This window comes from Pochonia chlamydosporia (genome assembly GCF_001653235.2).
Source record: "Pochonia chlamydosporia 170 chromosome Unknown PCv3seq00017, whole genome shotgun sequence".
NCBI lineage: Eukaryota > Fungi > Ascomycota > Sordariomycetes > Hypocreales > Clavicipitaceae > Pochonia > Pochonia chlamydosporia.
Window position 1 is genome coordinate 185,172 of NW_019154052.1, and position 20,737 is coordinate 205,908.

The window sequence follows — 20,737 nt, forward strand, 5'->3', positions numbered from 1 at the left end:
TTGACAAAACTATTGGCCTTTTGTGTCAGCCCGATGCATCCCGCAGGTGATGCAACAGCCAGTTCCGAAGCAAGAGTTTCTGGAGGGCGCACGGCCACACATTTCACTTTGTTTTTTGTCATTTCTTTCGGCCAGGGTGCCTCTAACAGACCTGATTGTTGTTTATTACTGTTTCCAGCGGCCGCCGACATGTGGCAGGTCCACAGGTTAACTGCCGTCTCAGTTTTTCGTGTCGATTTATTACGCTAAGCCTCTTAGAACTAGTCAGGTCCTTAGAGCCAACTGGCAAACGTCAATGCATGGAGTCATAATCTATGTACCGGCCGATACTGGTGCTCGTCTCTTGGTCCCATGAACAACTGTTGATATGTTGTATTCTGAACTTCGGACTAGTCGGTATTCAAGCACCTCTGCCTTGGTATTCGGAGCTGAGCAATCCCACAACGGGCTTGGTAAGTATTGTGTAATAACTAATAACCAATAACTGCTAGTACCATGGCCCAAAGAACCAGTCTTGTCAAAGGCTGGACAGCAAAACCATTGTGGTATTCTCGATGCACTTTCGTTGTGATTCAAGAGTGAGGACTAGATGGGCAACTAACTTGGTAACTCTCCGGCTCACTAGGATGTGCATGAAAGGTTGCAATCACCCTTTTTTTCCCTTCGTTTTGACAACCTGGGAACACATTAGCCGGGCCATGTAGCATGATTTGCACGCCCTCTGTATTAGCCACCCAGTTCCTACCCAGTAGAAAGGGCTGTCGATCAACAGCCTCGCGATCAATTGTGTGAGTCGTAAGGGTAAATTGCGCCAGCACCCGCTTGCCCTTCACTGCCATCGTTGGTCTGGGCTCAGCTACGGGACGAGACATTGCCAAGGAGTCGACTACAGACTGGGCATTAATCGAAGACTAAGAGTGCTTCGGTTTTAGTGGCAATCTTCAATGTTGTCAATAAAATGCAAATAGAGATCTCATGCTCATGCAAAGGTAGGTTTACTTCTTTATTTTTATTAGGTCAGCCGGTACTGGTCCAGTACCACCTGGACGAGCTGGCCTTGGCAGGGCTTGGCATGTTACTACCAGATGACGGGAGAAGTCCAATCAGACATTTTCCGGGCAGATATATATGACACTTGCACAGAAATAAAGCCCGCCTCTATGCTCATCATGATAACGAAACACTGACGTTCTAATGGCTGCTCCGGGGTTCATACGTGTAGACAAGCTATGACGGATGTACGAGGCCAAATGAGTCGACTGTTAACATCGTCAGGGGACGGGACTTCTTAATATTAGTAAGTTAACTTGAGCACCGGTGGTGGCGTTTGCAATGCTCACTTGGCAACGAGCAATTCTACTATACAATGTTTCCGATCGGCTTTGGCAGTTAACTCATTTTGCTGTCTCAGCCTATGCATTTAAAGTATGGTACGTCAGTCATATCAATGGTTACAGTCGTAACATACAAACATTTGCTATCCATGGTGTGCTACAGAATTTAACGGCATTTGAAGTTGACAAAATTGTTCTTTGGATCACTCAGTGGATCTCCAGCGCCACATCCGTTACCTAGACACAATGATAATATCACGTATGGGCCGACTCGGCAAGGGACGGACCCAGTCAGCGACCCGAGTCCTAGGCAGCTAACCACAAGAAGTAATCAGAGGCCAAGATTTGGCGCGACTCACTTCAAGTTGCCATGCCACTATGGCCCCGTCGGCAATGGACGGCACCAGGCTGTAGACGCTTCCTTTACTCTCACCACAATGAGCAATATCTGGTATTGAATCAGTTGTTGCAGGTATAAATAATGCCCAATTTCGCCCCCCACTTCATACTCAACCATAGTTGAACATCCATCACATTGTTCAACCCCAGACGGCTGAACGAATGGTAAATAATGTCCTTCTCCGCCGTCGACATGCAAACTAATGGCACTGTTGAGCCCGTGCTAAACATTATCAAGAATGGCTTTGGTGCTGAAATAAGGGGTCTTGATTTTGCTTCCGGTGTTAGTGAGGAATCATTTCGTTTTCTTGAGGATGCTGTGAGAAAAGTAGGTTCTGGAATTCTCCTGCTAAAGCAGAGTTCTCAACGGAACAGGCTTATCTAATGCAACTATTAGCATGGCTTTGCAGTTGTTCGCCGTACTCGACTAAATGACGAAACACATCTAGAGCTTGCTCGGAAGTTTGGCGAGCTAGACGATGTGACTCCTTACAACATTGCCGGTCGAGTTCATCGATTGAGGTATAATGAGTTGTTTGATGTTGGCAACATCGATGCCGATGGCACTATTACCGATCTAAGCAGTCCCCGCGGGGAGGCAAACAAGGTATGCAAACGAAGCCAAAACCCCAAAGTCTATGATCGTGATGACTAATATCATCCAGGGAAATGCTCTGTTCCACACAGATTCCAGTTTCAATCCTCGACGAGCAGGCTACTCCTTGCTTCTCGCTCATGAGCTCCCTCCGCCTGGGACAGGCGGCTCCACCGCATTCGCCGATATGAGAGGAGCCTATCGTGATCTCGACCCAGAGTTTACAAAGTTGCTGAAGGAGAGCGACTTCGTTGCTCGCCATTCTATCCTTCATTCCAAGAAGCTGGCTGCTCCTGAGCATTTCAAGGATGTCGACCCAGCGAAACATTTTCTGAGCCGCCACAAACTGGTACAACTTCACGAAACTACTGGGATACCCACACTTTATCTCGCCAAGCATATTCACTCTCTTGAAAACACATCGCCTGGGGAATCGCAATCCATTCTTGACAGACTTTTCGAACACGCAACACAAGATAAGTATGTAGTAGAAGTTGAGTGGCAAGACGTTGGTGATTTGGTAGTTTGGGACAACACTTGCACTATGCACCGAGCCGTTGGGGGAGAGTTCCTCACCAAGTATAGGCGAGACATGCGGCGCGCAACAGTACATGACGACAGCAGTCAGGCTTGGGGATTGAATGAACACACAAATGAAAGGATGGGCCTTCCTTGATTCCAGATCACCCAACAGTGCTGAGGCACCAAATACTCTAGCGATGTCTGTGTTTTATGGTGGCCACGTCGATAAACTAGACTGTAGCTAGATTTGCATATACACTTTGCCGACGTCTTGCAAAAACCGAAATGCCAGAGTCGGTGACAGTCGCGTCATTTTTGCAACAATTTTCTCGCAGTCAGCTACGCACACCATCATATCGTCCCCTGATTCCATTCAATGTCTCGCCTGAGAAGCGCATGTTTTGACTCCATGCAAGCTTAGATTTTATAGTTGATTTGTCGGTCACTCATTTCCTTTCGATTCTTAATCACTGCACGAATTTCGAGAATGACTTGTGATAGGCAGCTCTCGGAGGTTCACTCATCGGTTTTGCTTTACCATGCGAGCTAATGCCTGCGATTCTTTCAAAACTGCCAAATGTTGCCAAGAGTAAAATTGTTGAACTCTTCAATATCGTAATCCGACAGTGGAGGTAGGGTTATTTCAAAGTCGTCGCTTTGCATTGCAAGTGAAGAAATGTCCTGGTGTCCAGCAGATGTCCCTCCAGCAGCTACTTGGGATGTTCCACCTTCTCGGTTTCGAAGCTCCCGGTCAGATTCACTTGCGACCGGAGGGCACTGCCCAGTCATGGCTCTGAAATCAAGTCTCTTGAGCAAATTGCTGTATGTACGCCCAATATGTGAGTCGCTGGATGCAGTTTGGCCAAGGCTTGCTATCAGTCCATCGGCGAGGGCAACAATTTCTTCTCGCTGGGTTTTAGATCGAACAGCTCCAGCCCGGCTTGCCTTGTAAAGAAACACCGAAGCATACACGCTGTATCTGCAAGGCGATTCGTCCGTTAGACATTGACGAGGACAATTCCGTGCGCCTTGTAACGACAACACTCACAAGTAATACCGAGATGGCAGGTAACGCAGGTCGGTTTGCGAATCAGCGTCATTCATGAGTGTGATTATGTTTGTTGCCGCATCTATCGCGTCAAAAACGTAGCGTCCATCTGGTGATCTGAGTATGCCAGCTTCAAATGGATGGGTCAAGCCCCGTTCGCGGTCTCGCGGATTCGGACTGCGTCTCCTTTCGGCCTGTCGTCGGGCTAGAATGGCCTGAAACGAAAATGCGTTCACGTAAAGACAGACATATTCAAATAGCAAGAATAAGGGAAGTCTTAGTTTCGTCGACACCTGGATGTCCCTCCACGTGGTATGCCAAGATTGCGCCGCGCGCTGAAAGTCGTCTAGATAGCGACTGTAATCCCCATCACGGACCATAATTCTGGTGCGCTCTTGAGATGAGTACAATATCGCGTGAGCATTGTGAAGAATCTGTGTTAGCTCAATAGTTGCCTCTAAAACCGAGGTATAATTTTCACCGCATCCTGGAAGTGTGGTCAAAGTTGGAAAGTCTTTGGCAGTGAAACGGGTGGAAAGAGAAGGGCCCCTGGACCAAAATGACTGGCCCAGACGGGCAGAGATTTGTCGATCAGCTATGTATATGACTATACGCCCGGTTAGTAGGTGTCCTTGGTGCGAATCGAATCCATCAAACATACAGGTCCATATGAGCCTCTTGTATTCTTGTTGCTCTCGTGGTTCTTGCTGGTCAACATTTCTAAAAGCAGCCGTGTCAATACGCATTAGATACCCATATCGTACCGCCAGGCCGATGAGGGACCACGCCGTCCTGTCTTCTCCGAATACATGATCGAAGTCTTCGCTTGTAGACTGCTCCAGCATGGAGTGCGGTAGCCATTCAGACAAAAGAAGCAGGCCCTCGACCACACGCGACTTTTGTGTCCAAGGAACTGCTAGAGTTATGTCCAACAGAAGTTGCCTGGTATGTGCCCAGCAGTGCGAATGCATCCCCAAATGCTGAGGGGAATCTCGGGATGCAATGGTGAGAATAACGCCAAGGAGGAAATGGTCTGACTTTTTGATCAGTCTCGCAGCTGAGAGTCCAAGCATGTACGAGGGTACTATGGGGCAAAATGGATGATAATTCTGGCAGAAACTTGATGACATTAGTCAGACGATGCGCATCTTTGGGCATGCTCGATGTCAAAGGTGGTATATTGGCACGCATACCTTTCAAGCAGCTGGAACACCACCTCGAGAGGTAGATTACCGGCCATTACCAGTTCAAATCCATCAAGGCTATCACCTGTCAACATTTCCGACGGTGTCATGTTGTCGAGATTGTGTGAAGCTACAGGTCCAAGCGCCTACAGCAATTGTGGCTATCAGAATGGGCAAACAGACGTACGGAGCGGGCGACATACAGCATTTTCGTGTTTACTAGACCCAGCAAGAATGCGAAGAGCGTCAGCAGGGTTTCTAAGCTCTGTATGCGTTTCGTGATACATGGCGCCAGTGCCGTCTAGGTTTTCAGGGCCGTCGGTTTGGTCCTCCATGGATGGCGATATGGAGTTCTCGATGCCCCGGCGACGAGCTGTTGACTGGCGCTTTTGCTTTCTGCGTCTCGCTACATTGCCACCTCTATTCGAATTTGCAAAGGCGCAATTGCTGCCAGAATTGTAGCAAGATACACAAGGTGGTTGTTTCGGCTGTCCAACTCCGTCTCTAGCCGATGCAGTCAGGTAGGATTTGGTAAGTATTGCATCAGACATCAAATGGAACATTGTACATGGTGCAGGTCTGCCGTGTTCTCCAATTACTTACAGGTCACATTTCGTCTTGCGGCTACGACACCTCACGCAAGCACGATAGCCTCGTTGACCCGTGCTCGGGGTCATATTTGCGCTGTCAGCAAGACAAGGGAGTTGCAAGTATTGGGCCGGGCTGGAGACGAGGCCAAGTTTCAATGTTCCCAGCGCTTGATGGTGTATCCGCCAACCGCGGCGTTCTGTGGCGACCGATACTGCTAATAACGAGGATTGTGGCTGTTTATTATGGAGATTGGACGCTAATAGTTTGCCTTCAGTGTTTATGTTTGAGCTTTGGGCGAGTTAATCTACGCTAGCAGCAGCCTTGATGGTATGGTCGCACTTTGGCAAGCCCTCAGTTGCCCCAATCTTGCACGTCGGTTAACTAGCTGAATGCTGAATCGTTGGCTGTTGTGAACATTTGAAGTGTCTGGTCTGGTCAAGTCCACCAAATAGCTTGGCTCAGTTAACTCTCTGAACAGCAAATAAACTAAAAACCGGACCAGCTGGCCATTTGGGAGGGTTTTAACCCGAAATTTGAACTTCCAGTCAGTGACCATGTCCAGTATGCGCCATTACGTTTTCCCACTAACCAATTTGCAGCTGCTATCTAACAAGGTAAAAGTCTGGTACATGCCTGTGGTCATGTCCAGAGTCTGTGGATGAAGACTATCGTCAAGTGCCTCTAAGCTAACTTGACGACAAAGACAAAGGTCAAAGTAAAAAGGCAAAGAAACGAATCAAAAAGGGGCCAGACATCTGGAAGGGATAGATACTTACAATGCCAAACGATCTGTTGACCCTTGTCGCAGGCTACACACGGGATGAACTGTCCCACCAGACCATGTCCAGTGCCCCGAATCGCATAAGCCACGCCCTTCAATGTCTCACTGGTCCCTTGTTCCTGACTGAGGCAAAATGAAACCAGACTTCACAACCTCCATCAGATGTCATCCAACCTTCAGACGCATCGGGACCAATTCCACCACATCAGCATCGCGAAATGCGTGCAACCCTCAGGAGATCATGCGACTCCTGCGCCAAAGCAAAACACCGTTGCGATCTTCAAACTCCCCGGTGTTCCCGCTGTGTCAAAAGAAAGGCAGATTGCGTCTACGCCAACGAGCCACTGACTTCTTCATCCTCGTCTCCGGACAGCTCGGGACAGTCGAGGTCCCTCTCGCCGCGCCAAGATGATGCTGATGCTGCTGCATTGACAACTTCACGTGCGGCTCGCATTGCCATACCACCTTCAACGCCGTTAGTGAGACTGGTCAATCCGGCCAACTCATCTTACGACCCATTTGATTCGTACCCCCCAACAAGACTACACAGGGCTCATGTCCAACGTCTCATTCACCATTGTAAAGAAACACTTAAAGTTACTATCCATTGATAGGTACAGAAACAAGCTAACCATCATAGTCCTGTCCAGTATCGCGTTTCAATATTACCCGCTTGACATGAGCATGAAAAGCAATCCGTTCATCGTGTCGTGGTGGCCGCTTGCCCTGGAAGATCCTGCTCTTTTCCACGTGTCCCTTCAGACTGCGTCACTGGATGAAGAGCTACGGGCACAAAAGGGCTTTGCTGTGTCAGATCTTCTCATGGTGGACTCAGTCGCAGAATTGAGAAAAAAGCTTCAACAGCCCACGTCTGCAGTCCAGGACGAAACAATTAACGCCGTTGTTACCCTGGCAGCAATCGAGGTGAGGAAAATGAAACATGTCAACAACGACAATTTGTCTGCTACATGCATGCCTAACCTCGAATCTCATGGACAGCACGGAAAGGGAAACTTGGAATCGAGTGCAATGCACATCGGAGGGGTAAAGAAGATGATTGCTCTGAGAGGTGGCATTAGTCAAGTGAGGCGCACAAATCCCCTTACGGCTCGAATGGTTTCATGGTAAGCGGTCGATTTTATGGCATTCGAAAACAGTACACTCTTACTGAGCACTGCACTATTACAGGGTCTCCATGCTCGTCACTGGTCAGCCGCAATTCATAATCGGAGATGATCCCAGTGGCCACGGCAAGGGAGACGAGATGTTGCCAACTTTGCAATGGAAGCTGGCTCCGACCGACTTGAATCCTAACAACCTAGGGCTGGAGGGATTTGTCATTGAACCGATAGTCAGCTCTACGCTGGCTCGTCTTCGCCATATTCTTCACCATTCACAAATCTCAACCCCCGAGTTGCATGACCTGACTTGTTTTGTCGTTCATGACCTTCTCTCGTGCAATGAAAGCGAAGATAATCGCTATGCATTATCCGAATCCCTTCGATTCGCATTGATCTTGTACATGCTTTTCATCCATGGCACAACGTATTATTCACACCTCCACCTCGCGGATTCTATTGCAAAACGACTCAAAAAGCATCTACAAAGCTTAGCCACTGTGGGCAGCTGTCCCGAATCACTAAGAGTCTGGATCATCTCGCTTGGAATGATGTCTTCGTTTGACCGCTTTGACCGCGAATGGTTCTTTACAGAAGCTCTCTCGGCTAGAGAGGCTCTCGGCCTCGATTGCTGGGATGACATACCCGCGCACCTCCAAAATGTGCTATGGTTAAAGACACAGCCAGAGAACATGTTCTGGTCAGTGTGGCAAGAAGTATTCAGCGGGGACAATCGATGAGAATTCACAATTTTGTGTCAAGCTACTTTCTTCTGATCTTGAGCGAGAGCTTCAATTCAACAATCAAACTTGAATCCAACAAGCCCACCATGACAAGACCTGCCAGGCTCGTACCAGACCAGAAGCCATCTGTGCATCAATAATGTGTCTGGTCTGGTCTGGTTTTTAATGCATCGGAGTCTAGTACTAATTTGTCCTAGATCCCGCAGCCCCCGAAACGCAACACCAGAATGGAGCCCGTTGCCGCAATGCATCCACCGAAGCAACGATCATCCACAGACTACTATCAAACGTCGGAGTCTAATACAAACTAGACCTTGACCTTACAAGTCTTGCCATCGACGTGGGCTTGACATGCAGGTTTTTGGCGCTCAAAATGTCTAACGGCAGACAATACTGCCATGGTTGGGCTGAGATTCCAGTCTTTTCCTTCCTAGCAGTGGCCTTTGGAAACCCTGCCAGGTACAGCGCCGCTCATTATTATCCAACCAATTCTTTCTTGAGACTATCTACTACGATGCCTATATAAGGAACATCTTTGGTGCTCACGGAGGACATGTTGGCCAATTCGCCCTCATTTTCTCACAAAACTTCGTATTGCAACCATGGAGCGGAACGCAACCGAATCACGGCCACCTACGTATCAAGGTAGACCAGACGGGCTGGGCACTTGTTTCTCGAGTTGGAGCTATTGGCAGCTTCTTTTGACTGCTTTTTTGGCTATGACTATCTATGATCAATGTATGTCGACATGCGTCAATACCGTTTGTGTATGACACGAGCAACTAACCCAGTCACCTCAGTGCTGTACATATATCGTAAAGGCTCCATTCCAGGACCCAGGTTCAAAATACCTCTGATCGGACCTTTTATACAGGCTCTATACCCCAAATTCGATTCATACATAGCGCAATGGGCTAGCGGGCCTCTCAGCTGCGTGTCTGTGTTCCACAAGTCAGGATATTCCCCCACGCCCTAGATTGCGCAGCATCTGTTAACTGGCATTGATGCACTTCCAGGTTTGTGGTATTGGCATCCGACAGAGACATTGCTCACAAAGTCTTCAAATCACCCTCATTTGCAAAGCCATGCCTTGTCCCGATCGCGACTGATATCATGCGACCATCAGCTTGGGTCTTCCTGACAGGCAAAGCCCACGCTGAATTCCGGAGAGGTTTGGCCGGATTATTTACCAACAATGCGCTTGCAAGCTACCTCCCGGTCCAAGAACAAGTTTACCAACAATACTTTGACAAGTTTGTTGCCGCAAGCGAGTCCAACTCTGGTGCCCCAATGGAGTTCATGAGTCTTTTTCGTGAGATCAATTGCGCACTATCTTGTAGGACCTTCTTCGGCGAGTACATTTCGCAAGATGCTGTGAAAAGAATTGCAGACGACTTCTACAAGATTACTGCTGCCCTTGAGCTCGTCAACATCCCATTTTCTATTTACATCCCCTTCACAAAGTGCTGGCGAGGGAAGCGTATCGCGGATTCGGTGCAGGCAGAATTCGCAAGGTGCGCCTCGGCATGCAAAACCAACATGGCTAATGGTGGCCAACCAACTTGTATAGTTGATCAATGGGTGCTTCATATGATGGAGTCGCAAATATATCGCGACAGACTTGCTGCGGGCGAGACGGATATGGAGAAGCCGGTCAATTTGATTCGCAACTTCACGGATGAAGAGATTGGGCAGACAATGTTTACATTTCTTTTTGCCTCGCAAGACGCCTCTAGCAGCGCTACTACGTGGCTTTTTCAAGTTCTTGCTCAACGGCCGGATGTTCTTTCTCGACTTCGAGAAGAAAATCTAACCGTCAGAGAGGGAGATCGACGACGCCCTTTTGAGCTCCCCATGTACGAATCTCTCAGTTATACCAACGCCGTAGTGAAAGAGCTTCTCCGCTATCGTCCTCCGGTTATTTTCGTTCCGTATATCGCCACGAAAGACTTTCCGGTGACGGACGACTATACGGTACCGAAGGGATCCATGGTTGTTCCTTCCTGCTACCCGGCTTTGCACGATCCAGAGGTGTATCCGAACCCAGAATCGTTTGATCCCGACCGTTGGATTTTGGGTGATGCGGAATCCAAGCTGAAGAATTGGCTAGTCTTCGGCGCTGGCCCGCATGACTGTCTGGCTCGAAAGTATGTACCACTTACCATGACAGCCATGATTGGCAAGGCCGCGTTGGAACTTGACTGGGTGCATCACGCCACCAGCAAGTCGGAAGAGATCAAGGTTTTTGCTACATTATTCCCTATGGTATGTCACTTTATGAACGACGTTCTGTCCGCTTGGGGTATCCGTTTGTGGGTTCAATGTTGAGCTGACCAAAGTCTGGCTCACTAGGATGGCTGTCGGCTGGTGTTCACGAAGCGACCATAAACATGGAGTGCATCTTGAGAATGGAGTCTTTTGTTGTGCCAAAATAATATGCTAGTCCATTCTCTTGTTATTCACAGCCTTTCTTGGTCATTTCAAGCTACATATGTATTCATAAATCGCCAAAGCCCAAGGCAGGAATTGACCACCTCAATCTGGATCACAAGTCGAGAGAAATCATCAATGTCGAAAATACAAATATCGTCGAATGATTACGCGAATGTCTACCTATGTACTTGGCCGCATCTGCCATCCGCCCCATCTATCGCGTAAATTCATGCGGTATGCCTGTGTGATTATCCGTGTTGAGTTGATATTTTGTTGTCTCTGAGTGCTGGTCTGTGAGATTAATCAGACCAGACACAAGCAAGGATGGGGCAGCACGGAGTCCACCCGCGGGTGTGTGCACTGCTGTGTCTGGTGCATTTGACCACCAGTTGACATGCACAGGTGGTCAGTCGCAGTCTTGACCCAACCAGGCTCCATGGTCCCAGTTCCAGATGTCGCCCACTTCATGCATGTGGAAACTTGAAACACCACATGCAGAGCTCTCCACTGTCCAGATCTCCAAGGGCAGTCTTGGCAGGCTACAATTCATCAGCGTTTCTCACCAACAGAGTCCAAACAACACCATACACCGTCGTAATGGCATAGTGTGTCCTGTAACGGCACACGAGTCCCGATATGTTCGCTGTTTATACATTAGAGGACCCAGGCGATGGTCTTATTCAGGCACCAAAACTCAACTTCAAAAAGTCGCGCCTCGGCTGCCAGCGATGCAAAGCCAGGAAGGTCAAGGTACGCACGCGTCCTGCAGACAGCCGCATCTTGTAAATTCTCATTTGATGGGATAAAGGCTGTCGTACTTGTATTTGATGGTTTAATGATGTGCTGACTGTGGTGTAAAGTGTAATGAAGAGCGTCCAAAATGTCAACACTGCAAGCGTCATGGCACCTCGTGCATTTATGACAACCTTCGAGGTACAATTACGTCAACTGGAAGGAAATCAAGACCAAGAGCAAATAACAGTGCGGTTGAAACACAGGCGTGTAAGGATGAGAACGAAGGTGACATTCCAGAGAGCCGCGAGCGACGGATGCTAGAGATCGGATTGATGCGTCACTTTGTGACCAAGACCGGGCCAGAAACAGCAATTGACGAAGTGACCCAACCCTTGATATGTGAGGCGGTGCCAGATCAGTCTCTCAACTGTGACTCTCTGCTATACGCCATGTTTTCAACAACCGCGCTTCATCAGGTCTGCACTCAGCATACTCAGGATCCATCATCCACAATGGCGGTACATCGCAGATACCTGTCAATGGCCTTGCTTAGGCATCAACAGTCTCTTGACCACATCGCTGCTGACAATTTAGATGCTATCTGCCTAACTTCTGCCATGCTGCGTGTATGTTCCTGGGCAATGCTCCAGACACGAACACGGCAACCATACTCACCCCCGATGGAGTGGCTCATGATATCTGGAACCGTTACCGCACTTCATCAGAAGGCGTGGTCAATCGCCAAAGACCGACCCCATTCCATTGCTTATAAGTACCTGAGCAGCCCGAAGACCATGGAGAATGCGAAAAAGTCTGGTGAAGGCTCAATGCACAATTTCGCATATTTACTCACGCGCGACGAGACCGATGTCGACACAGAACTGTGGGATGGAGACACAGATCAGGCCTATGTCGAGGCGCTGAACTTCCTTGGGGAAGCACAACGGTCAATGGAGGCAGGCCTCGAAGGGGATGCTTGCCGAAAATTGATCATCTTCCCTATGCTGATTCGAAAAAGGCTTTTGAGCCTAATAGGAGAGTCCCAACCACGAGCTTTAGTTTTGCTCGCACATTTTTTTGCCTTGACGAGTAGGTTTGGTCACTTCTGGTGGATTGGACAAGGACCAGCGCAAGAAGTTCAAGCAATTGCGGCGGAGCTGTCGTCTATCTATAGGTGGAAGCGAATGCTTGAGTGGCCCCTTCGTAGGCTAACATCACAAGTGCCAAGGTAGTTGTAAGGTTGGATGAACCTGTTGGCTTTTTCGTTCACCCGCTCGTGGAGTGGAGTGGTGTCAGCCCGTCAATCGCTGCTCCTTGCATATAGATATGGAATTATGTTTCAGCTTATGCCACTTATTTGCACAACGCTCGGCTTACACAATTGCGACAAGGCGCAATGCCTGCATCAGCGGCACAACTTGTTTTTGTGCAGGAAGCAAAAGACCAGTTTGAGGGCAATTTGCCTTGTGCCACATGATTCAAGCCCAACTGATTCCAAAGCAGACTTCGCTTCAAAAACTGGAGTCTAAAATGTTGGACAGTCATGAGGAACAGTAAGACCTAGGCAGATCTCGGCATTCGGATTCGGGTTGGCACCAAGTGAGGGCATCGTTCTCGGGTAATCCTAGACAGGTTAAGCTTGGTGGCGTTCAGGCGTCCTTGTTAGGAAAGTCCTGACTTCTAAGCATGAGGATATCAAGTTCGCCATGAAAAGCGTTACTTACACTCCGCGTCATCAAGTTTGAGGGACAAAGATTCTGGTATACCTCGTTCTAGGGGCTGGGCCGTTGAAGGTCGGTGAAGGTATAAATATGGCTTGTTCCCCCACTGATACCATCGCTCTTGCGTCTATATCAAACAATCTACTTGACGCAACAAGATATCCCGACGACTTCTAACTTGCGTCATTCAAAAAACATCACCGCCCATCACAAACAGTCTGCATCGTCAAAAGACTCACTTTTCCACCTAAAGTCATACCACGCCTACCATGGTTCGATTAAGTTCTGACCAATCCTTTCACTATGAGATGCTTCGTGTGTTAGCGGGTGCAACATATCAAGCCTCCGATGTTAGCGAGGTGCTTAACGCCGCCGATTGTGTTATACCTGGCGATATCGAAAGTTTCTCCTCAGCGTTTCTCAACCTTGCCAGCCGAACTCACAGCATCGCAGAAGGCATTAACCACAAGAAGTATCCCGTGTCAGCCCGCAATGCTCGGTTCCGAGAGGCAACCTACTATCGAGCCGCCGATTTCTACTTGCACGGGAAGTGGAACGACGCACGCGTTACGGAACTCTGGGAAAAACACCGCAATGCTTTTGACAAAGCCATTGAACTACTTCCGCAACCCGCGGAGCGCGTAGAGCTCCAGGCTGATGGCTTCACCGTCCCGGCAATCTTTTACGGCTGCGGTCAGTCAGGACCAAGACCGACGATCCTGATGTGTAACGGCTATGACGGGGCCCAAGAGGAGATGTATCACGCTGCAGCAGAAGGTGCATTGCAGCGTGGGATAAACGTGATCACATTCGAGGGTCCCGGCCAACCAACTGTTCGAAGAGAGCAAAATCTTGGTTTTATCCTGGAATGGGAAAAGGTTGTGACACCTGTTATGGACTACGCGCTTTCACGGGAAGACGTTGACCGAAATGCTGTTGCACTGATGGGATACTCTTTCGGTGGCTTCCTCACCCCTCGTGCAGCAGCTTTTGAACACAGGCTTGCTGCCGTTATTTCCATCGGAGGCGTCTTCAACTTTGGGAAAGTAATTTTGGGCCATATTGGGCCTGAAATGGAGGCCTTGTGGCGGGCAGATAAGAAGGATGCTTTGGATGAGGCAGTTAAAAACCAGGTTCTCAATCCCGAGACTCCAACAACTGTCCGATGGGGCATAGAACAGGGTCTTTGGTCTTTCAACCTGGAGTCACCGACAGAATGGGTCACACAGACTCTGAAATACGACCTCGACGCTGTTGTGGACAAGATTCAATGCCCCGTCTTTGTCGGTGATGGGGAGAGTGAGCACTTCTTCCCCGGCGAGGCAAAGCAACTGGCTTCTAGGCTTGGGGAGAAAGCAACCTATCACATATTCAAGAATCAAGACGGTGCCGGCGAGCATTGTCAGGTTGGTGCATCTCAGTTGATGAACCAAGTCGTGTTCGATTGGTTCCACCAACTGATGGAGAAGAAGTAGAATGGAAATGTTTGGGGGGGGGAACTTAGAAACTGTACTACTAATTACCCAATTTTGGACCGGGATTCCCACCAACAACCAGTTACATCTAAACGAAACAGCAAGAATTCAAACCTGTATTATCCATCTAGTTACTAGACTACTCAATACTGTACTAGCGCTACAAAATCTGTGTGCCCAGACGTGCCGGTTCGAAGTAGTAGTGTGATGTCCTGGGCTGGGTCCGAAAGTGTGTGGCACACTCTTGGAGACGGTTTTGAAGGAGCACCGACGGTCCGTCGCACACCACTGCAAATTCGGGAGCGCAAGTCCAGAAACATTGTTCAATAAGTGGGATACTCGCTTACTACGAGCCTGAACTTCTTAGCGCTTATCCTCTGAGTCGTTCCTGTAAGTGGCATGAATTTGTCTGCACCTCGACTGGGCTAGAGGAAAAAATGTATAGTATCTGTCGGAACCCAAGTGTACTTTACAATCATGTTAACCCTAGTAACTATAAAATCTCTCTAGACGCATAGAATTCTACGCTGGGAATGGTACGTGTGGATATATCAAATTGGATGATAGCAACGGCCGTGACTTGGGACAGCAGGTGCTGGGGATACATTCCCAACTAGCAACATCAAATGTTCGTGAAAGAGGCAGCCTTCTTCAATGATCGCCCCATTGTTTGGGCAATTCAGCCACCTTTTGTTCCAGTTCCGAAAACAAAGAAGGCAATCAAGGTTAAAACGCGGGGCAATGGGGCGGACGGCATGGCGTCAACGTTGAGACGCAAAAGCCATCTCATTTGCCAAAGCCAATCCAGCTCATGCAAGCCTTCTGTCGCCTCACCCACTGCCGTAGTGGCGGCAAGTAGAAAACAATGTGGCCAAAGAGCAAAAGGGAAAATACGAGAACCTAAAAAAGAAGAAGGCGTGCTTGGTTAGGTGACTTGGCCATCCTTTAATAATCGCTAACGCCATGTGGTTCATGCTGCTTGAGCCCTGTAAGATCAAAATCCAAATTCTCCATGTATCCCATACTACCAAGCAGCCATTTCTCAGTCCTATGGCCGTCCCCATCGATTCTGATCTCATGAGGCCAAGAAACTCGCATATGCCACCACTCTTGTTGTTTGTTGATAATGCTGTGTGCGGCACGATAGTTATGCCAGCTTTTACTTTGGGAAAACAAGTCTAAGTTAGGGACGTTTGGAGATGTTGCCAAGACCATTAGGAACAGCCCCAGCTGAAACTTTATTAGCAACCCCCTTGGGCTAATGTTGCCAAGGCCGATGGCACGCAGCCAAAGTAATGCATATCATGATATAAGCCCATCAGCGCTATGTCATTGAGAAGCAAGGCATCGCTCCCAAGATGGATCACACGAAGGTGGCTTCAAATTTGGCTACAGCCACCGATTCCTACACTTCGCTGGATTCGGATCATCAAGCATCCGGAATACACAACATATTACGCCACAATGATGGATGTAAACAAGTTGGATAGTCGATTTTTCGATGACAGCTTAATGTAATACTTGTGACAGATTTATACGATATTTGTCTGCCACCGACTCTACTCTCGTATTTCATATCTGCCGGTGCGGTACTACGCCTTATGGTTCTGTATTGATTGAGTCACTTACGACCAGTCAACTCGTCCTCAGTACATATTGGAGGGACTTATGAGTTGATAGAAAGAAATTTGGCGTATTTACTAAGCTGAATTTGCAATAAGCTTAAAGCACCTGCCGATTATCTTCACCGCCGGTTCCATACCTTGGTAAATGCCCGGAGCAAATGAGCATGGCTGGGATGTCAAGTGTACATCTGCACGGCCGCCACCTCCTTTATTGAGCGATTCCCGGTTTGGATAGCTTGGGTGCTAAATATACTCTAAAATTATCTCTTTTGACGGATTGCTCCAGATCCAGCCACATATTCACGCATATGGATCAAATCCGAGTAGCGCACCGGGCACGGCAAATGGTCTTGTTTACACGGCTCTCATGGCTTTTTGGCTTTCAATAATTACTCAATACTGAGGCTGAAGATCGTATTTTCTATTCCCTGATTATGTATCTCATTGGCTCCGGTACACTTTGTCCGAGCTGCTACGAGGAGCTTCACTTGAGCGTGAACACAACAGGCATCAGTAGGTCTCATCGACATTGGCAGGGCTAGCCGGATTGTAACCTCTGTCCTACAACCATGAAGGCAAGTGAAGCGGGTGAATCTCTCCGGCGGAAAATTCTATTTAAACAGTGAGGTGATCCATGTTTTCAAAACACAATGGTCGAGTTCTCAGTATCTTGAATCCCGACATAGCTGTTTGCATTTGATACAACAGCAACTCAGCGCTTCCTTCTCTGAGACGTATTCTCTACAGCAAAGCTAGCCTATCTGAATGATTTGCTGCTTCTGCGACTATGTTGTTCAAAACCATTCTTGTTCCCGTCTTGCTAGCCTTGCGCTCTGTGTCAGCCTTCCCGAACCCAGGTGTCGACGACCATGACTTAGAAGCCAAGCGTAGCGAAGGGGAGTTGTTTGGTACACGTACCGACAACAATTGTGGCAAAGACGCATACTGGGATCATGGCAAGCATCAATGCGTCTGTCGTGACAAAGGAAAGTCCTATGACTCAAACACCAAGACATGCAACTGCCCGCATGGCAAAACATGGAACGGCCACGAGTGTGTCTACGATTGTGGCAAGAGTGCTTACTGGGATAATGGAAAACATCAATGCGTGTGTCGAGACCATGACAAAGTCTTTGACCCTAAAACAAAGACCTGCAACTGTCCGTACGGAAAGATCTTTGACGGTCATAAGTGCATTCCTGATTGCGGGAAGTATGCGAGCTGGGACCATGGCAAGCAAAAATGCATCTGCAAGAACAGGGACCAAGAATATGACCTCAAAACGAACACTTGCAAGTGCCCAGATGGCAAGGTTTGGGACGGTCATAGATGCGTCTACGACTGTGGCAAGGATGCCTACTTTAACGACAAGATACACAAGTGCGTCTGCAAAAAGAACGGCATGGAGTATGATCCAAAGACAAAGACATGCAGCTGTCCTAAGGATAAGATCTGGGATGGTCACCACTGCGTATACAAATGCGGACCAGATGCTTACTTCAATCCAAAGTTAGGCAAATGTGTCTGCAAGAAGGACGGCATGGAGTACAACCCACAGACAAGAACATGTAGCTGCCCTAAGGGCAAGGTTTGGGACGGCCACCGATGTGTCTATGACTGCGGCAAAGATGCATACTTCAACCCCAAGTCACACAAATGTGTTTGCAAGAAGGACGGAATGGACTATAACCCACAGACAAAGACCTGCAGCTGCCCCAAGGGCAAAGTGTGGGATGGTCGTCATTGTGTCTATGATTGTGGCAAGGACGCATATTTCAACCCGAAACTACACAAATGTGTTTGCAAGAGAAATGGCCAAATCTTTAATGAACACACCAAGACTTGCAGCTGCCCAGAGGGAAAGTTTTGGAATGGTTGGAAGTGTGAGAATAAGTGTGGCAGAGATGCCAGATGGGACAGCAAATGGCATAAGTGTGTTTGCAAGAAGAACGGCCAAGTCTTTGACCAGCATACCAGGACATGCCGATGCCCAAGTGGCACCGTATGGAACGGCTGGAGATGCGAAGACAAGTGTGGAAGAGAGGCAGACTGGAACAACAAGTGGAACAAGTGCGTGTGCAAGAAGAACGGCCAGATTTTTGACCCTCGTACCAAGAATTGCAGTTGCCCTAGTGGAAAATTCTGGAATGGTTGGAAGTGTGAGGATAAGTGCGGCAAAGATGCCTATTGGGATAACAGGTGGCACAAGTGTGTCTGCAAGAACCATGATCAGGTCTATGACCCTCACTCGAGGACATGCAAGTGTCCCAAGAACAAGACCTTTGACAGTCGCACTAACAAGTGCAAGGATCGACATCATTAAGGTTGGAGCCTTTCGGGCTTGACTGGGAGAAAGGATGGCGATGGGCTGAGTTGAAGCTGAGGCTTCCGTGTTTGTCCCTGGTTGCTAGAGTCATAGTCTCTCATTAATTTCCCTGAGTCCCGATTTAATACAAACTTTTATTGACGACGAATTGGGTGCACTCCTTGGCTTATGGCAATGTCAGCTCCCAAAGGATCTTGATAACGGGTATGATGTTTTGGCCTATTCCCGCACTGGTTTCCCAATCTATTTCTCTGTGATCTGTACCAATGGAGGAACTGATGTGCAACAAGAACAAGCTCAAAATAGAAGTAACCCCACTTAGTCTCCATTTAATTCGTGGCATTGTTACGGGCTTTCGGAGTCTAACATCAACCCCATGCGCCCACCAGGCTGGGCAACATAACGGGCTGACAGTGGGACATTCTCAGCCGCAGTGAAATAAGGCTGTTGATCAACAGAGGTTCTTTTCGACTGGGGGGCTGATTGGGCTTGAGACCTGGGCCGTCTTACGCCTTTTTCTGCCCGTCATTGTCACCATAAATAAATCCTTCCAGGGGTCATCGGTAATGATTCAGGGGAAGCAGGAGGTTGTGAGTTGTGTCGCGTGCCTAAATTGAAAATTTGACCAATAACAATAAACTAAACTAACATCCTCACTTCTGGAGTTTACCTTGTTCGCAAATCCTTATATCACTGACTGGAGAAGGCTTGGCGGCTCTGTCAACTATAAATGAGTATCTTGAGCCCCAGTTCCACAAGCTCGAGTTCCAACCAAGCCAGATCATTTTTAATCTTCAATTCAGTCTTTACATCCCAAAAATGAGGCTGTCAGCATTATTTGTGCTTACAGCCAGCACTTTGGCGGCTTGTCAGAGCCCGAGCAGTTGCAAAGGCGGCGGCAAAAGAAATGGTGCGGATTTTGTCCTTACTGATCAAGGTGTAAACAAGCACCTAGCTCCCCTTTCAAAAATATTCACCAACGCCAAGAAGCGAGTCAATGTGTCCGACGTTTTCGACGATGGAAACCACGCCATGACTGGATCATCAACCAAACTGTCTTGGGAGAAGACCAAGGATTACAATGACGTTGATACAAAGAAGTGGTATCCCCAAGGGATTTCGTCGACGGCCGATGCAGCCGAAGTTGGAACATATGACGGCAAAGACGGCTGGTTGGTGAGCTGGTACAGTGATGAAATTCATCAAGTGCGTATCTCTTTTGTAAACAAAGCCACAAAGAAATACCGCAATGCACTCCTTGTCTATCCCTCAGCCGATGACGACTTCAAGGGTGTCGGAATACATGCAGGCGGCATCATGTGGTACGGAGACACTCTCTGGGTAGTTGACACGTCGAATGGCATTCGAGTGTTTGACATGAGCAATATTTGGGAGGTTGGGTCTGGCGACAAAGTCGGCAAAGTCAGTGCTGGCAAATATTCCGCTGCTGGTTACAAATACGTTATTCCTCAGATCCGGTGAGTACTTGGACACGCAGGCACGAGGCGACAACACTACCAAATGCAGATCTAACTAAGATATCACAGGTGGTATAAATGGACTCCGTCTTTCCCATTCCGGTTCTCTTATATCTCTCTGGATCGCACGGCCTCTCCTGACCGTCTTATGGTTGGGGAGTATCAGCCAGATGAGAAGAATCCCATCCGCATGGTACAGTTCGAGCTGGACTACACAACTCGCACTCTGAAAACCGGCGCGGACAAGAAGACAGCCAAGGGTGTCTGGGCGTACTGTTACGACATTCTGCGAACTCAAGGTGCTGTCCAAGCTAATGGAAAGATTTACGTCTCACGAAGCAACGGCGCCAATACGAACGGAGACATCTGGGGATGGGTCCCCGGAAAAGGCGCGGCGCTTAACAAGGGGATGGTTCCTCCTGGCACTGAGGACTTGAGCTACGACAAGAGAGGCAAAAAAGTGTACACTGTCACGGAACATCCGGGAAAGAGATATATTGTTACTTTTGACTCGACCAAGGTGAAATTTCCTTGAGCGCCTGGTTACACAGACAAGGCACCAGCGCGGTGCGATAATCCCTTTTCGGTTCATTGTATATATTCACCCTTCACGTACTGGCGGGTAGCAT

At 48.4% G+C, this 20,737-nt stretch overlaps 6 protein-coding genes across 6 annotated transcripts; 5 read left to right on the forward strand and 1 right to left on the reverse strand.

Annotated features, from left to right (window-relative positions):
- Positions 1-1,905: 1,905 nt before the first annotated feature.
- On the forward strand, positions 1,906-3,004 carry VFPPC_11238 (2,4-dichlorophenoxyacetate alpha-ketoglutarate dioxygenase; the record flags this gene model as incomplete). The annotated part of the gene is made up of 3 exons (XM_018289484.1): positions 1,906-2,061; positions 2,131-2,340; positions 2,399-3,004. 3 exons carry the CDS (start codon positions 1,906-1,908, stop codon positions 3,002-3,004), a joined length of 972 nt encoding a protein of 323 aa, XP_018136629.1.
- A 410-nt stretch (positions 3,005-3,414) lies between these two features.
- VFPPC_11237 (C6 transcription factor) lies at positions 3,415-5,417 on the reverse strand (the record flags this gene model as incomplete). The annotated part of the gene is made up of 5 exons (XM_018289483.1): positions 3,415-3,829; positions 3,899-4,505; positions 4,560-5,017; positions 5,092-5,228; positions 5,286-5,417. The coding sequence occupies 5 exons, from the start codon at positions 5,415-5,417 to the stop codon at positions 3,415-3,417; spliced, it is 1,749 nt and encodes a 582-aa protein (XP_018136628.1).
- A 5,801-nt stretch (positions 5,418-11,218) lies between these two features.
- On the forward strand, positions 11,219-12,715 carry VFPPC_18407 (C6 finger domain-containing protein; the record flags this gene model as incomplete). The annotated part of the gene is made up of 2 exons (XM_022430023.1): positions 11,219-11,506; positions 11,609-12,715. The coding sequence occupies 2 exons, from the start codon at positions 11,219-11,221 to the stop codon at positions 12,713-12,715; spliced, it is 1,395 nt and encodes a 464-aa protein (XP_022284937.1).
- A 758-nt stretch (positions 12,716-13,473) lies between these two features.
- VFPPC_11234 (2,6-dihydropseudooxynicotine hydrolase) lies at positions 13,474-14,679 on the forward strand (the record flags this gene model as incomplete). Its single annotated transcript, XM_018289481.1, has 1 exon — positions 13,474-14,679. One exon carries the CDS (start codon positions 13,474-13,476, stop codon positions 14,677-14,679), a length of 1,206 nt encoding a protein of 401 aa, XP_018136626.1.
- A 2,412-nt stretch (positions 14,680-17,091) lies between these two features.
- Positions 17,092-18,627, forward strand: VFPPC_11232 (hypothetical protein; the record flags this gene model as incomplete). Its single annotated transcript, XM_018289479.1, has 1 exon — positions 17,092-18,627. One exon carries the CDS (start codon positions 17,092-17,094, stop codon positions 18,625-18,627), a length of 1,536 nt encoding a protein of 511 aa, XP_018136624.1.
- An 822-nt stretch (positions 18,628-19,449) lies between these two features.
- On the forward strand, positions 19,450-20,643 carry VFPPC_14894 (hypothetical protein; the record flags this gene model as incomplete). The annotated part of the gene is made up of 2 exons (XM_018292662.1): positions 19,450-20,108; positions 20,178-20,643. The coding sequence occupies 2 exons, from the start codon at positions 19,450-19,452 to the stop codon at positions 20,641-20,643; spliced, it is 1,125 nt and encodes a 374-aa protein (XP_018136623.1).
- Between the last annotated feature and the right edge of the window lie 94 nt (positions 20,644-20,737).